Source organism: Scyliorhinus torazame, chromosome 17 (genome assembly GCF_047496885.1).
Source record: "Scyliorhinus torazame isolate Kashiwa2021f chromosome 17, sScyTor2.1, whole genome shotgun sequence".
NCBI classification, from domain to species: Eukaryota; Metazoa; Chordata; class Chondrichthyes; order Carcharhiniformes; family Scyliorhinidae; genus Scyliorhinus; species Scyliorhinus torazame.
In genome coordinates this window covers 185,467,152-185,484,225 of record NC_092723.1, presented here as the reverse complement: position 1 = coordinate 185,484,225, position 17,074 = coordinate 185,467,152, and the positions used below count along the sequence as shown (strand labels likewise).

At 45.9% G+C, this 17,074-nt stretch overlaps 1 protein-coding gene across 4 annotated transcripts in view; it reads left to right on the top strand.

The window, feature by feature from the left end:
* LOC140394509 (myosin-11-like) overlaps positions 1 to 17,074 on the top strand; it is a 193,025-nt gene that overhangs the window by 87,252 nt on the left and 88,699 nt on the right. For 3 of the 4 annotated variants that reach the window (XM_072481843.1, XM_072481844.1, XM_072481846.1), the window contains exons 5-6: positions 6,980 to 7,082; positions 14,887 to 14,907. In XM_072481843.1, the coding sequence (XP_072337944.1) occupies positions 6,980 to 7,082; positions 14,887 to 14,907 (124 nt within the window). The remainder of the gene's footprint in view (positions 1 to 6,979; positions 7,083 to 14,886; positions 14,908 to 17,074) is intronic. The other variant, XM_072481845.1, reaches the window with a different exon arrangement.

The window sequence follows — 17,074 nt, the reverse complement described above, 5'->3', positions numbered from 1 at the left end:
AGTGGTTAGCAGTGTTGCCTCACAGCTCCAGGGTCCCAGGTTCAATTCCCCACTGGGTGACTGTCTGTGCGGAGTCTGCATGTTCTCCCCGTGTCTGCGTGTCTGGACCAGTTAGACATCTGCAAAATTAGTTAATCTCAGTCAGTGCATCAGTAAATCTGGTCTAACACCAAGTAAGGCAAAGGAGAAATTCTAAGCCAGAAATTGCAAACATTTCCTGTCTAGTTCCGCTCTGCTCATTTTCTAAAGTTGGGATATCTCTAATACTATACTTTTATTGTTGGACACTGATCTGATGTTGGTACATTGTAAGGGGCAGTTTTGAACTAGGCTTCCCGCACACCTCTCTGCTTGAACTCTGTGCATGTCCACACATACAGGTCTTCTCACTGATATCAGAACTCGCATGTCCATTTCAATGTTGATAAGGGACGCGGATTTCTGGCCGCGTTACGCCCGAAAGGCAGCTTGGCAGATGCTGGGAAATCCCGCTTCCAGAATCTACCCAGGTCGCCTCGTGCGATCTAACACTATCTTGCAAGATTGGGTCGCAATCTGAATCCCGCCCATTGTGGGTGGGATTGCTATTTTGCAAATCTGCACATTCGGAACGGCACTCGTGGGGGCCCCTTGGGATCGGAGGTGCCAGGTGCTTGGCAGGGTGGCACACTAGCACTGCTGGTGCCACCCAGGCATCTTAGCACTGCCAGCCTGGCACTCTGGCAGTGCCTCCTGAGTGCCAGCCTGGCACTGCCAAGGTGCCCAGGTGGCACTGCCAAGCTGGACATACCAAGGTGCCAAGTTGGCATTTTCTCACAAGGAGGATTGGGCTCTGCCCAGGTCCTTGAGCTGCCGGGGGGGTGGGGGGGGGGGGGTGGTAGACACCAAGGGCCCTCTTATAGGTGGGTTGGGGCTTTGGGGAGGTTCGGGGGTCATGTCAGGGGGTCGAGAGTTCGGGACACCGTTTAGAAATGGCATCCCGATCTCCTCCTGCAGCGAGGGGTTCCGGCGAGCGGAGCTCCTCGGTGTAGGAAACGGGACTAATTGTGGCTTCACGGGGAGTTCCATGCTGAGGCCCCGAATAGAATAGACTCCCGATAGATAGCGTGGAGTTTCTCGGCGCATGAGCGCCAGGAAACATGCAGCTAAATTCGCTCATTACGGGACTCTGTTTCCGTTCGGTCAGATAGCGTCCACAAAAACAAATTACGAGGTCACTGTGCCCTGTCCTTCATCAAAATGTGATCTTTAACCTCTCGGGCATGGTAGCACAGTGGTTAGCACTGTTGCTTTACAGCTCCAGGGTCCCAGGTTCGATTCCCGGCTTGGGTCACTGTCTGTGTGGAGTCTGCACGTTCTCCCCGTGTGTGCGTGGGTTTCCTCCGGGTGCTCCGGTTTCCTCCCACAGTTCAAAGATGTGCGGGTTAGGTGGATTGGCCATGATAAATTGACCTTAGTGTCCAAAAAGGTCCGGTTGGGTTACTAGGTTACGGGGATAGGGTGGGGGTGGGGGCTTGGGTAGGGTGTCCTTTTCAAGGGCCGGTGCAGACTCGATGGGCCAAATGGCCTCCTTCTGCACTGTAAATTCTACAATCTATGATGTGAGGGAGCAGAGGGGCCTCTGTTATTGGTATCTCTGGCAGTGCAACACTCCCTCAGCATTGCACCAGAGTGTCAGCCTAGAGCTTTGTGCTCCAGCTCTGGAATGAAACCTGAACACACACAAACTGATTCAGGGGTGAGAGTCCCGACTCTCACATGCATCAATGATCAAAATTCAGGCCACTTCACTTCCACTTTACGACTTCTCTTTCTCAATATTTTTTGATTTGTTCTTGTGATGTAGTTCATGCTGCCAAACCCATATTTGCTGCTCTTCTTTAGCTGTCTTGGGAGTTAGCTTAGCCCACAGAGACACAGAGTCAGGCTTCACCTCCTCTTCATATTGAGACGAGAGATGTTTGATAATAAATTTTTGTTCCATTTAAATCAACAAAGTGCATTAAATCCTTTCCTGAGATGTGAGCGAGACCAGCATTTGTTGCTTATTCCTAATTTCCCTTGGGAAGGTTAAGTTACCATCTCGAACTCTACTCCCTGTACGCACACGACTGCGTGGCAAAATTTGCTTCCAACTCCATCTACAAGTTTGCTGACGATACAACCATAGTGGGCCGGATCTCGAATAACGACGAGGCAGAATACAGGAATGGTGTAGCGACAACAATCTCGCCCTCAATGCCAGCAAAACTAAAGAGCTGGTCATTGACTTCAGGAAGCAAAGTACTGTACACACCCCTGTCGGCATCAACGGGGCCGAGGTGGAGATGGTTAGTTTCAAATTCCTAGGGGTGCACATCTCCAAAAATCTGTCCTGGTCCACTCACGTCGACGCTACCACCAAGAAAGCACAACAGCGCCTATACTTCCTCAGGAAACTAAGGAAATTCGGCATGTCCACATTAACCCTTCCCAACATTTACAGGTGCACCATAGAAAGCATCCTATCAGGCTGCATCACAGCCTGGTATGGCAACTGCTCGGCCCAGGACCACAAGAAACTTCAGAGAGTCGTGAACACCGCCCAGTCCATCACACGAACCTGCCTCCCATCCATTGACTCCATCTACACCTCCCGCTGCCTGGGGAAAGCGGGCAGCATAATCAAAAACCCCTCCCACCCGGCTTACTCACTCTTCCAACTTCTTCCATCGGGCAGGAGATACAGAAGTCTGAGAACACGCACGAACAGACTCAAAAACAGCTTCTTCCCCGCTGTTACCAGATTCCTAAATGACCTTCTTATGGACTGATTTCATTAACACTACACCCTGTCTGCTTCATCCGATGCCAGTGCTTATGTAGTTACATTATATACCTTATGTATTTTCTTTTATTCCCTTTTCTTCCCATGTACTTAATGATCTGTTGAGCTGCTCGCAGAAAAATACTTTTCACTGTACCTCGGTACACGTGACAATAAACAAATCCAATCCAATCCAACCACGCAATGCTGTTGGGGTAGGAGTTCGGGATTTTGGTGCAGCAGCAGTGAAGGCTGTTTGGTGATATTTCCTTTTTGACTTTACTGTCGCGGTTTGGTGCAACCGAGCAGCCATATTCAGAGAGAGCCGTTAAGATTCAGCCACATTGCTGTGGGTCTGGAGCCACATGTAGGCCAGACCGGGGAAAGATGGCAGATTTCCTTCCCTGGAAAACACACGGTGTTTTTTGTCAGACAATCGAGTTTCCGTAATGGCGACCATGAAACAACTTTTAATTCCAGATTTTTTTTAATCAGTTGAATTTAAATTCCACCAATTGCCATGGTAGGGTTTGAACCAGGGTCCATCTCTGGATTTCTGGTCCATCGCTGGTACATCGCACTTATCTGAAGCACAGCCAAGTTTTACTTCTTCATTTTCAGAATGTTTTGCAGTTTGATAAACAGGATAACTATCAAAAACCTTACAAGAGGGTGGAATCCTTTGATTTGTTTCCTGGATTTTGTAGATCTAGATTAAAAGAAGATCTCTGGTGAAAAACAAGTTAGCAGAAAGAATTTCTAATATTTCTTTTCTGAATGCAATGCATATGAACTGCGAGCTTATTATTGTGTGGATAAAGGTATTGGGATTCTGACAGTGTTTTATCTGTGTCATTAAATACTCTAAACCCCTCCTGACAGCTCATTTTCTTTAAGGAGTAACTGCTATATAAGGATTTCTCTGCGCTGAACAATATCTTGAGAATAAAGCTTATTACACAAGTTCAAATGTTACTTCAGCATCGGGCGCAACCGATGAATAAAACCTTTTTCTAAGCAATAACAGAATGCTCCAGACCGAGATGAGATTTGTAGATGGTGAAGACATCAAGGGATATGGGGACAATGCGGGAAAATGGAGTTGAGGTAGAATAGCCAGCATGAGTTAGTTGAACGGCAGAGCTGGCTCGAGGGGCTGAATGGCCTACTCTGCTCCTATTTGCAATGAATACATCTGCTATCCCAAATGTAGAGTTGTCCAATAAAGTGCTATGTTTTGTTTGTGTTGGGACTCTGAGCACGCGGGATAAGCATTGCGCTTGAATTTTGGGTGGGGTAGAGGGAGGAGGGGGCAGATGGTACAGAAGTAGAAATTTGTCCTTGTTGCTCCCTTTTCAGTCCAGAAAACGGAGACAAGGCTAGGACAGTGTTAGCGGTGCTAGTCTACTGGCAAACGCCTCTTTCAGGGTATCTGTGGGACCCACCTGAGGGGCTGCTACACTATCAGAAGTGCCAACTATCAGATCTGAAAATAATCAGCCTCTCGGGTTTACAATACTCCCAAGGCACTCGTTGGAGAAGAGTAGGAGAGTTCTCTGGAAGGCCAGGCAAACATTTATCCTTTGTCCACATCATTTTAAGAAAAACATCTGGTCATTGTTGGCTGTGGGAAGTTGCTCTGCCACAGCTGCCCTGTATGCTTACATTCCAAGAGAGTCGACACCAAAAGTATTGTGATAACTTTGAGATCACCTGAGAATGTAAATAAAAGGCATTGGGCGGATGTTTCGGCTGAGCGAGCCTGGCAACTGGGAATGCCTGCCTGAGGACAACAGACCTTTGCATGGTCTTTGCGATGTCCGTGGCGATCTTGCGGCAGGCGCGGACGAAAAATCCAGCCCTTTATATAATACATGTTCTTTCTTTGGTCTTACAGCCATAAGCAGTTAATTACGGTTATCTGATCTGCTATTTGTGGGAACTTACTGTGTAGAAATTTATCTACATGGCAATAGGAGGTTTGTTGGATACAATTAATTTCAGTTAATTTAATTCATACTAAGTGCCCAACAAAGCTTAACCTTCTTCCTTGGAGATAGGCCCTATTCTTGCAGATAGTCTCCTCTAGTTTCACTCGTTTGTTTATCCCGAGCACTTATTATATTACCCACCAGAAGGTGCTAGTTATTACTCCTAATCTCCTAAGTGCCCTGCAGTTGCTTTGTCATGCTCCAGCAATCAATACATTCTGGTCTTTACTGCTCGAGTTTTATTTAATAAATCACGGTAGCACAGTGGATAACACTGTTGCTTCACAGCGCCAGGGTCTCGGGTTCGATTCCCGGCTTGGGTCACTGTCTGTGCGGAGTCTGCACATCCTCCCCGTGTCTGCGTGGGTTTCCTCCGGGTGCTCCGGTTTCCTCCCACAGTCCAAAGATGTGCAGGTTAGGTCGATTGGCCATGATAAATTGCCCTTAGTGTTGGGTGGGGTTACTGGGTTATGGGGATAGCGTGGAGGTGTTGATCTTGGGTAGGGTGCTCTTTCCAAGAGCCGGTGCAGACTCAATGGGCCGAATGGCCTCCTTCTGCACTGTAAATTCTATGATCTATGAATTCAGCCTTGAAATTCTTCCTGGGGTTTTTCATCGGCCTACTTACTGTTCAGGTGAGTAACAGTAGAAACCTTCGCACTTGCAAACACGCGCCTCACACTCACACTCCTTCTTTCACACACTCCTACTCTCTCGCACACGCACTCGCGCCTCCAAACACGTACACACCCTTCTCAGTTCAAGAAAAATAATGAAATTTCTCCACAGCCCAGTCACCTAACCAAGTAAACAAAATGCCTTCTCGTCACCTGAGATTTTTAAAACAAAACAACTAAAATATAAACCGTTAAAGACCTGGAGTCATTTACCTGACTGAAAATTAAACCACGTTAATAGTTTTTAGGATCTTGGGCAGAAAATGGAAGAAGTGCTGCATTTGATTCACATAATCATCCAGCTTCTGTCCATGTTCCATCAACAATTTACTGTAATCGAGAGGGCAAAACAGGACTGGGTTACAGCTGGAGACAGAAGTCCTGATTTAATGTCTTCTGGTGTGAAATAGGTCTTGCAGTCTTTACTGTTTTTATTTTAGCCTGTGGAAGCTGGGTTTGACGCAGTGAATAGGACATATAGGAATTGCCCGAGTGTCTGGTGTTGCTTATGCCTTTAAGGAAAGGGTCATGAATTTCGAAGTCTATGGAAATCCAGAGCTTGTAAAGAATCTTGGGAATCCAGATGCTTAATACCAGGAAATTCAAGGACACAGCTGATTCAAGCAGAGAAACTTTGCCTTTTATGGTGTTGCACAATTCAGCAAGACATGCTGTGGACATTATTCATCTCCATCTTAATGCAGGTTGAACCTGTGCCAAAGTTCGAAGTGAAACCTTAACTTTTTGTTTATAATTATGTACAAAAAAAAATTGATTGGACTAAAAATTAAAACCGCGCACGGAAGGATTAAGAATTGTTTTAAGGTAGTACAATTTAACCATTGCGGGGGAAAAGAGAGTAGCTTGTTCATGCAAATGGGGTATTGCAGACTTGGCCGTTGCACTTTTATCTACAGGAACCTAACTCGCTCTCGTTTTAAAACTGAGGAGGTGGGGTTGGGGCCAGGAACAGTGTACGTGAGCCCCAGGGGGCCAGTGGGATGTTGAGCGTCTGTTAGTAGTGGGGGAGGCGGGCATTCTGAAGGTCACTGTGGGGGTCGAAGGAGGGGCTTCATTTGCAATTAGGGGTGAGGGGTGGGAAGGAAGGAAATGGAAGGGCATGGGATCCTCGTAAGGCCTGGGAAGAGCGTTCTTGCTCTTTCAGTCCTCCACAGTGTTGTCCCACATCTCCCATCATAGTTGAGATGTTGCGTCCATTGAGTGCAAGTCTTCCCTCACGTTCCAGCATGGATGGTGTCACCAGGCCCCAGCCTACCTGAAGTAGGTGTCTCGGCCAACTCGAAAATCAACAACAAAAGTGAAACTGCGGCAGGCGAGAGAGGGGGAACTTGTGAATTGGGTTTAATCTTACCCTGCCCACGCACATTCCACTGGGCGAGGGGGCAGGATGTTAAAATTGAGGACACACAGTTTTGGAATCAAGAGTCTGTAGCTTTTCAATCATAATGTACAAAGTCACAATAACGCGTGGGTTTCCTGCACAGGGGCGAATCTGGAGCTGGGAAAACAGAAAACACGAAGAAAGTCATTCAATACCTGGCTGTGGTTGCTTCTTCCCACAAGAGCAAGAAGGATGCCAATGCTATTGTAAGTCTATTCCTTTCTTCATATTTTCTAATTGTGAGATAACATATTTGGTACGAAGATCTTTTGACTGTTGTCCTGGGAAATCTTCAGGTCAATACTGCATCCAAAAGAAAGCTTTCACGATCTGCGTTTGTCAGAGAATGTTTAGTTAATGTGATGACTGCTGACAATTGAACGTTTTGCATAATGAAATCAAACACAACAATAATTGTCATCGGAAAATCAGGGAACAGACCAAACATTCCTGGCCAGGTTTCACTGTATTTAGCTCAATTGGATGAGCACTGGTTTGTGATGCAGAGTGAGGCCAGCAGCGTGGGTTCAATCCCCGTACCAGCTGAGGTTATTCATGAAGGTCCCACCTTCTCAACCTTGCCCCTTGCCTGAGGTGTGGTGATTCTTGGGTTAAATCACCAGCAGTCAGTTCTCCTTCTCAAAGCGGAAAGCAGCCTATGGTCATCTGGGACGATGCAAGGTTTACACTTGGAACACTGTGATAACTCCCTCTTGTGTGTCTCTGCTGTCTGTCCCTCTCTCTCTCTCTCACACAATCCCATCTCTTTTCTTCACTTCCTTTTGTATTTTGTTCTTGTTTGACATTGAATTCAATGTTCTAATTGACTCTCCCTGGTTTTGACGCTGCGCTGCTCATTAACAACTCTTCAATCTGTTTGGTTAAGGAGACACACTGTTGCTTGTCCTATCCATAGAGGAGATGACACTTTTTGGACAGAACAAAGAAAAATTACAGGAACAGGCCCTTCGGCCCTCCAAACCTGCGCCGATCCAGAGCCTCTATCTAAAACTGTCGCCTATTTTCTGTATCCCTCTGCTCCCTGCCCATTCATGTATCTGTCTTAATACATCAGCGCGGTAGCATTGTGGATAGCACAATTGCTTCACAGCTCCAGGGTCCCAGGTTCGATTCCGGCTTGGGTCTCTGTCTGTGCGGAGTCTGCACATCCTCCCCGTGTGTGCGTAGGTTTCCTCCGGGTGCTCCGGTTTCCTCCCACAGTCCAAAGATGTGCAGGTTAGGTGGATTGGCCATGATAAATTGCACTTAGTGTCCAAAATTGCCCTTAGTGTTGGGTGCGGTTACTGGGTTATGGGGATAGGGTGGAGGTGTTGACCTTGGGTAGGGTGCTCTTTCCAAGAGCCGGTGCAGACTCGATGGGCCGAATGGCCTCCTTCTGCACTGTAAATTCTATGATAATCTATCTCAAATGACGCTATCGTGCCCGCCTCTACCATCACCGCCAGCAATGCGTTCCAGGCACCCACCGCCCTCTGCGTAAAGAACTTTCCACGTATATCTCTCTTAAACTTTTCCCCTCTCACCTTGACAATAGGATAGTTGACAATAGGACAACTGCGCCACCGAGCTGCCCGAACCCTTTCCGTTTTCAGGCACTTGGTGTTAGGATCAAGTGCTTCCAGATCCGATCTCGCACATCCAAATGCTCAGTAAAGGTTCCTCTACTCTACCAACAGTGACCATTGACAGACTTGCAGCTGTAATTGTAGCAATGAGAGAATAATTCTCAATGATTCACTTTTGCTGTGACGCTGTCTGAGCTTCTGAAGGGGCTGTTAGCACTGCTGCCTTACGCTGCTGAGATCCCAGGTTCGATCCCGGCTCTGGGTCACTGTCCGTGTGGAGTTTGCAGTCTCCCCGTGTCTGCGTGGGTCTCACCCCCACAACCCAAAGATGTGCAGGGTGGGTTGATTGGCCACGCTAAATTGCCACGCCTCTTTTTCCAAGAATCAATTCTGTCTTTGCAAATTTTATTGTATCATTCCATAATAAATCTTCATTTTCGATTTAACGCGCACAGAATCAACACACCTATCTGTTTTTTCTCCTTTCCCTCCTGGGCAGCATAGCATGGTAGCACAAGTGGTTAGCACTGTGACTTCACAGCGCCAGGATCCCAGGTTCGATTCCCGACCTGGGTCACTGTCTGTGCGGAGTCTGCACGTTCTCCCCGTGTCTGCGTGGGTTTCCTCCGGGTGCTCCGGTTTCCTCCCACAAGTCCAAAGACGTGCAGGTTAGGTGGATTGGCCATGCTAAATTGCCCGTAGTGTCCAAAAAGGTTAGGAGGGGCTATTGGGTTACGGGGATAGGGTGGAAGTGAGGGCTTATGTGAGCCGGTGCAGACTTGATAGGCCGAATGGCCTCCTTCTGCACAGTATGTTCTATGTTTTCCTCCCCTGATCTTAACCACATCAGTGCAAGATGAACATCTGCACAGAAGGAGACTAATGCTTGCGCCCCCCCCCCCCCCCACCACCACCACCACCACCACCACCACCCCATGCTATTGGCAGAGACTCAGGATCTGGGCACCAGTAAATCTTGATTTTATTTTTAAAAGCACCATGTATCTAGAAATCTTCCAGTACAAACTTATTCCACAAAATTATGTCTGAACTCCTCAGCCAGTTGGATCTAATCCTAGATCACAGCACACAACACGCTCTGATGTCCAGGTGAAAGTCCACAACTTTCCGACAAAATAAACTAACTCTGCAACTTCCTGGAGATTGATTACTGGAGTTAAGTTGGGAACGAGTTGAAACAAACTGGAATAAGGAAGGAAGCCAGTTCGATCAGCTAACGATGATCGCCTTGGAGGGGTATAAACTGATGGCGCGACATCCCTCAGGGCGAGGCAGTGGTGTAAATAGAGATTATTTAAACATTGGTTTTTAGTAGTGTATCTTGTACACCCAGTGAGGAACCAATCCAGTCCTTGTGTGAACACTTAATAAAGAATATTTATTGTAGTAAAAAAGAAGCACACAACAGAAGACTGATATACACAACAACACTTACGTTATCTGAAGTTATCTCCTGATCCCAAATATACCAACATTCCCTGAACTCATTGAGAAAGCCCATTTCCCAAGCAACATCCAATTTCTGTAACTCTCTGGGTCAAATCCAGTTAATAGTTACCACACAATACCACTTAGGTGACCAAGTCTGGGAAACATCTCTTCCTTGTTCAACGAAGGCACAAAAGTTTAGAGGAGCATATCAGCCGTGACTCTAAATGTTTGCTGAAACAGACTTCCGTGGGTCTGATCACAGATGGAACTGCCCTGTCTGACTGTTGGATGGAGAACTAGCCTCCTTCCCCAATGAGGGTGCGAGCAGTTAATACTGATCAGTCTCTTTAATATTCCATTCTATGGATTCTACCACCTATCCCCCTCAAGTTCCTTGTCTTTAGAAGTTATCATATGTGTAGCCCCACTGATCTCTGGTGAACAATGTTTCTGATATGGCCATTCACACCTCAATGCCTCTAGATGCCTGCTGATCTTGTTGCTGGGCAAATCACATCTCATTATTCATCTAGGTGCCTGCGAGTCTTGTTACTTGTCTGTTATTTTATTTTCATCTCAAAGTTCACTGGTAATCTTGTTAACTTCCCACATTCCTAACCAGAGCACCTCAGCTCTGGGTGTAATTGTCTATTTTAAAACCACTGCCCACGCATGTCCCTCTTTGTTTAAAAAAAAAACCCTCTAACTTGGGCCCAAGACACAGTCTCTCCTTCTTCACCAATCTTCGAAAAGACCTCCAGGTGCCGAGAACATCAAATATTATTCCTAATCATGGTCCTCTGGAGAGTAGTCTCTCACACAGTAAAGGTGCCAATGAATGTCATCCCTATCTCCATGGCCTGGGAGAGGGGCATGCTCTGGGGGGTAGGGGGGGGGGGGGGGGTCCAGGCTCATTTCAACCCACCTCCCCCAACCTCAATGATGTGGCTCTTTCCCAGTTTCACAACCCAAACTCCTCCCTCGAGGTGGCCCTTCCCAATTTACTCTCCCGATGTCCTGGCCCTGATTTCACTTTGCCTGCCAATTGGTTCACCCATAATCTCACAAAAGTGCTTCTCAGCTGCTGTGAAGTACTTTAATCGTCAATGTTGTTGTTATATAGAAAACTTTGACACCCAATTTGGCAAGATTCACAAGAACCAGATGCTGGGAGGGAGTGTAGATTGTTGGCACATGCACACGGAGGTGCTGCTCCTCCCAGCTGAAAAGGATGTACTCTTAGCAACTTGTGACAAATATCCAGGTCCACCAGTTCATAAAGGACCTCTTGTGTTCTCTGTAATCCAACACTAATCAATTACATAAGAGCTAACCTCAAGCAGGTACACCTCAGTCCTTTATTCAATTCCTTTACTCAAATGGGAAACCTCCACAATTCCTCGGGGCATGAGCGAGACCAGACTCCGAGAACTGGAGAGAAGATCTAAGAGTGGAGTGCAACCTGCAGAGAGCAACTCGCCCACCACGGATACCATAATCTATCCAAGCTTAGAAAATTTCACAGCTAGCTTCAGAGTGCTGACTGAATTCTCGCAGATATTCAAGATCTTCAGTCCTTCTGCACAGAGACCCTGGAATCCATTGACATTATCGCAGGCATGGGCATCACCTCAGATCCAAGCCTTTGCATACTAGGCCCGAAAGTGTTAAGGAATCATTGTCACTTGTTGTTTTTGCACAGGTTTTATTCCTGAAATGAAAATCGCTTCTTGTCACGAGTAGGCTTCAATGAAGTTACTGTGAAAAGCCCCTAGTCGCCACATTCCGGCGCCTGTTCGGGGAGGCCTGTACGGGAATTGAACCGTGCTGCTGGCCTGCCTTGGTCTGCTTTAAAAGCCAGCGATTTAGCCCTGTGTGCTAAACCAGCCGCTCAGCCCCTGGCGCCGGGAGGGTGGATTCCATTCCATGTTGTGGGAACAATTGGCAGTCAGACCAAACTGAAATGCAGGGGGCTGGGCAATACAAGACATTATGGGCGCCCTCCTGTAAATTCAATAACTCTAGGACCTGCAGAGATTACAGGTTCCAAAGACCTATTCAACCTTGGCAGGAGCTTCCTGCTGCAGAGTCTATTACAGGACTTTAGTTGAATCACTGTGGGGGAATGCGCCTGCAAGCTGCCAGAAATAAGCTTTGTATTAACCAGTATTCATGAGGTCACAGATCCATTACTAAGTAACCCAATGTGTAAAACTACAGAGCTTTATGTGATCACTATTGTACCTGATAGTATTGCGAATTCCGTGCCACGGCTTGTAGTCCACCATGTCCTGAAAAAGTATAGGCAACAAAATAAAACAGGAACAATTGTTTATATGGCGTGTATGATTTTCCATGCACTGAGTCTATGAGGTCCCTCAGAGTTATCGTGACCTTTTGCTTGAAAATACATTTCATGAAAATACATCGAGCTAATTTTGTGGTTTCATTAGGAGGCTGCAGGCAAATTTAGGGACCTTTCTGTTTGAAACCTATCTGACCTGCACAACACACTCAAAACTACATCAATTGCGGGGAAATCGGAGACAGGAATTTGGCAGGCAATGTATTCCACAAGTTGGAAAATACCTCAGTCATTTGAATTGCAGTGAAGACATATCGGTCCCAAAAAGGGAAATGGTCTCAAATGTAGACAATACTCGTCATATTTATTTGTTATAGCAATATTTCTAAACTAGCTATTTGCTAAATTTATGGTGTTTTAGAAACAGTGTTTGTGTCCAATGTTTGCACAGCATCATCTTTTCCTGCTTTGTCAATGATTTTATTATTCTGAGTGGGTTTTGGGCAATGCTTGTTCGGAAACTCACCCAAAGCTCTGGTTGTGAGGCCCTGGGCTGTGAGGCCTGGGCTATTTTAATTCCCGAGCTTCATTTCAATCCCACTGGCAGGCTTCCTGGCTGGAAAAGGTAGGAATTGGTGAAAAGTCACAGGACCCACCAACACAAGGTAGGTAACGGGCTGAGCTGCAGGTTCTCGTGTTTGGGAAGTAGCGGGAGAATCCAGAACTGGGGACTTCTAAGCTAACATCCGATCCCGGCTCATCTTCCTGTTGACTTCACCTGGCAGGTAACTCACTGACATACATACCCATTCAAACAACAGCAACATTGAAGTCAGGTCCCGATTGTTGTCATCAAGATTCGATAAACTTTTCTATAAAAAAAAGTCCAGGTGCTATTGCTGCCTGTTCATTGAAGCAAGATAACATTTCAATAGAGGGGTGCAAGTGGCTTACAGCCAGATAAATGGCCTGGGCAGTTTTAAATGCCACCTGTCTGATTGTGGTCTGGTAGGGTTAAAATCATTCTTTCTCCTCAAGCTCTGTCTCTCTCTCTTTTTTTTTTCTCTCTCACATTCTCACACACTCGCTCTCTCTCTCACTCTCTCTCACACACACTCTCTCACACACACACTCTCTCTCTCTCTCTCTCTCTCCTTCATACTCACACTCTCTCTCCCTCACACTCGCGCTCTCTCTCTCTCTCCCTCACTCGCTCTCTCACACTCCCTAGCTCTCTGTCTCACACACACACACAGACACACTCTCTCTCTCTCTCTCTCTCACGCACGCGCTCTCTCTCTCTCTCTCACATGCGCGCTCTCTCTCTCTCTCTCTCTCTCTCTCTCTCACGCACACGCTCTCACTCTCTCTCTCTCCCTCTCTCTATCTCCATCTGGATTCCAGTTTAGAACTTTTAGCTGAACGGAATTCATCCAGGTTGGCATGAAAAATCCCTCCTCGCAGTGAGACACCAAACATGGTAACTCAACACAGATCCACAGGCCCAAATCATTTCCTAATTCAGGTTGATATCACATTAAGTGTTATGATGTAACAGTAAATTTTATAACCATTTTATGATCTTGGTAATAAATGTTCTGGCACCAGTTACACCATCAAGCCAGCAGTCTAAGAGAAATGGACCTGTTTGCATGAAGCAGATTTAGCCATAGTCTGTACAAATGTGCTGAGTTACACTGTGCTAGCAAAGGAATGTGTAAATGATACAATGTGTAAATGGTACTTTCCTGGACTAGTTATTTTTCAGTTGTGACTTCGGAGAGAGGTTGAACTGAAGGTTGCACCAATGGAGTTATCATCAGAATAGCAACTTCCAAAATGTTCATTTATTTTAAGGAAATGCAGCTTATCTGTTCAAACACATGTTGAATTTTTAAAAAAATATCAGCTAACATTGACAGCATGCACTGTTCTGTTGTGCTGCTTCGGATAACACGGGCTGCTACTTGATGCAGTCTTAACTAAAGGATGCTCCAGACTCTGAAATGAGTTCAACGTGTTTATTGAACTATTAACACAGTTCTCAAATGAGTTTGACTCTCTGCGAATCTAACTGTAGTAACTCAGTCTAACTGTGCCAGCTTGCTCTAAGCCCCGTGCTGGGGTGTGATGCTGCTGGTCAACCCTGTCTAACCCTCTAGATGTCTGTCTGTGGAAAGAGGCAGGGTGTGAGTGCCTCATCCCTTTTATAGTGTTTATGTCCTGCCCCCTTGTGGTGATGCTACCTCTGAGTGTCCTGACTGCCCATTGGTTGTGTCCTCTTCTGAGTGTTCATTGGTTGCATGTTTGCATATCATGACATGCACCACAAAAATGTCATTTATCATTGTTTTCATAACTTGTGTTTAATGTAGCCATTAGGACAGGTTGTACCATCTCTTCTGTAAGGGGTGAACCAGGGTCTTACCCCTCCCACTGGAAGTGTTTGAGCACCGTTAGGCACTTCCTTCAAACCATGGATCAGGTTGTTGACCGCTTGGAGATGTCTACCTTTCATTCTAGAAATTCCTCGGACTAAATGAACATCTGAAATTGTGGATTTATCACTGGACTTTGGAATGAGGTTAATTTCTGTATTATAAAGAATTACCTGACATTTATTATTCTACTGACATATTTGTTTTATACCATATTATCCAACTACAGCAAGATCCTGCTTTTGCATACGTGAGTAATTGAGAATGTTCGATCTGTGTTTATAGCACAAAGTACATACCCTGCACGTTACTCTTGCACAGAATCTTGATGTTGAGGTAAAAGAAGGAGTCACTCACCCCACAGATAAACAGAAATACAACAATAGCACAAGAGGTTGCATGCGTTATAAAGTTCATTTAAAGTGGTCTTCATCAGTTACTAGGCAACATTTTGCCACTTTCCCGAAACTCAATTCATTCAACCTGCATGGACTGTCCAAAGTGAAGCATTTTTAATTGGGACCTTTCTCTGTTCCATGTTTCACCTCTTACTCAAATGGAGTCTTTCATTTTACAAGAGGTCAAAATATTCAGTTTATTGGCAATGAGCATAGCTTGAAAGAAAAAAGCAGCATGGAGCTACAAGTGAAGGTTGCAGCTTTGAAAATCCCCTTCAGGGGTTTAGAGGCACAAATTTCACTTTCCTGTCCAACGCCGTATCCGAATGTTCCATACAAAGACATATTGGAAGCCTGCTTGTGCACGTGTCGTGTGAGTCCTGCATTGTGGTTGGCCTGAGGCATGGACATTCTGATATTTTCATGACGGGGTTTTGTGCCATGGCCATTGGCCAGGAGCTGTCCAGCAAAGTGGGGGATAGTCGAGATGATTCCCTGTATTCACATACAGCCTTGCGGGTCGAATCTGAGTTTCGACAACAAACCAAAATCTGGATTGTTGTGAAGTAAAGCTCGAAAGAACCAGAACCACATTAACTGAAGGAAGGATTTCTGCATGGCTTCAATCAATGCTGTTACTGGATTTATCTCCAAATACTGATATAACTGTGAACTGGCTCGTCGCTAGAATTGTTAATTGCAATAAGGCTCTTACGATGCAGATGTAAATGTGCAGTAACGTCAGCTTGACATCTTGGTGCTTTTCATGATATAAAACCTTGGTCTGATCACTAACTACTAAACCTGATCTTACACTGAAATGGATGCAGCGGTAAACAATCTTTCCAATTAAATCCAAATAAAATTAAATAGTTCAATTTGGGATTATCGGATAAAGGCCTAGTCTGTCAAACCGAAAATCTGATCTAATGGTAAAATATGATACATCGCAATGCAAGATTGGCGATGGGAATCTGCAATTTTAACACTATGGTAATTAATTAAAGCCAAGAATAAATTTTTAATAAATGCAAACAGCAGAACCTCTTCACACACTTGAAAACAGCGAGGTGTATAATTCAAGGTTCAATTTTATGTGAGATTAATTTTTGCCATTTCAAATCAAAGGCAGTTTCTGGATAACTCCACACAAAAGCGTCACACTTTGATTTTTATTCGATCGCTAAGTTCAGAAGTGAGTTCCCCCGGTGGCCTAATATTGAAGAAATGGCACTCAGCCACTGAGTTTACCCCCAATCTGAGCAAAGACAGCTGATCACAGCTGGAGCAGTGGGTGTGATGACATCAGTGGAGGAAGGGGTGCAACTTGTCCAATTTCTGGTTGATCGTCACCATCCCAGTGACTCTGGTGTGAATGAGTGAGTGTGTCTCTCCGCGTGTGTCTCTCCGCGTGTGTCTCTCCGCGTGTGTCTCTCCGTGTGTGTCTCTCGCAGTGTGTCTCTCAGTGTGTGTCTCTCAGTGTGTGTCTCTCAGTGTGTGTCTCTCAGTGTGTGTCTCTCAGTGTGTCTCTCAGTGTGTGTCTCTCAGTGTGTGTCTCTCAGTGTGTCTCTCAGTGTGTCTCTCAGTGTGTGTCTCAGTGTGTGTCTCAGTGTGTGTCTCAGTGTGTGTCTCTGTGTGTCTCTGTGTGTCTCTGTGTGTCTCTCAGTGTTTTTTCTCCGTGTGTGTCTCTCCGTGTGTGTCTCTCCGTGTGTGTCTCTCCGTGTGTCTCTCAGTGTGTGTCTCTCAGTGTGTGTCTCTCAGTGTGTGTCTCTCAGTGTGTGTCTCTCAGTGTGTCTCTCAGTGTGTGTTTCTCAGTGTTTTTTCTCCGTGTGTGTCTCTCCGTGTGTCTCTCCGTGTGTCTCTCCGTGTGTCTCTCCGTGTGTCTCTCAGTGTGTGTCTCTCAGTGTGTCTCTCCGTGTGTGTCTCTCCGTGTGTGTCTCTCCGTGTGTGTCTCTCCGTGTGTGTCTCTCAGTGTGTCTCTCAGTGTGTGTCTCTCAGTGTGTGTCTCTCAGTGTGTCT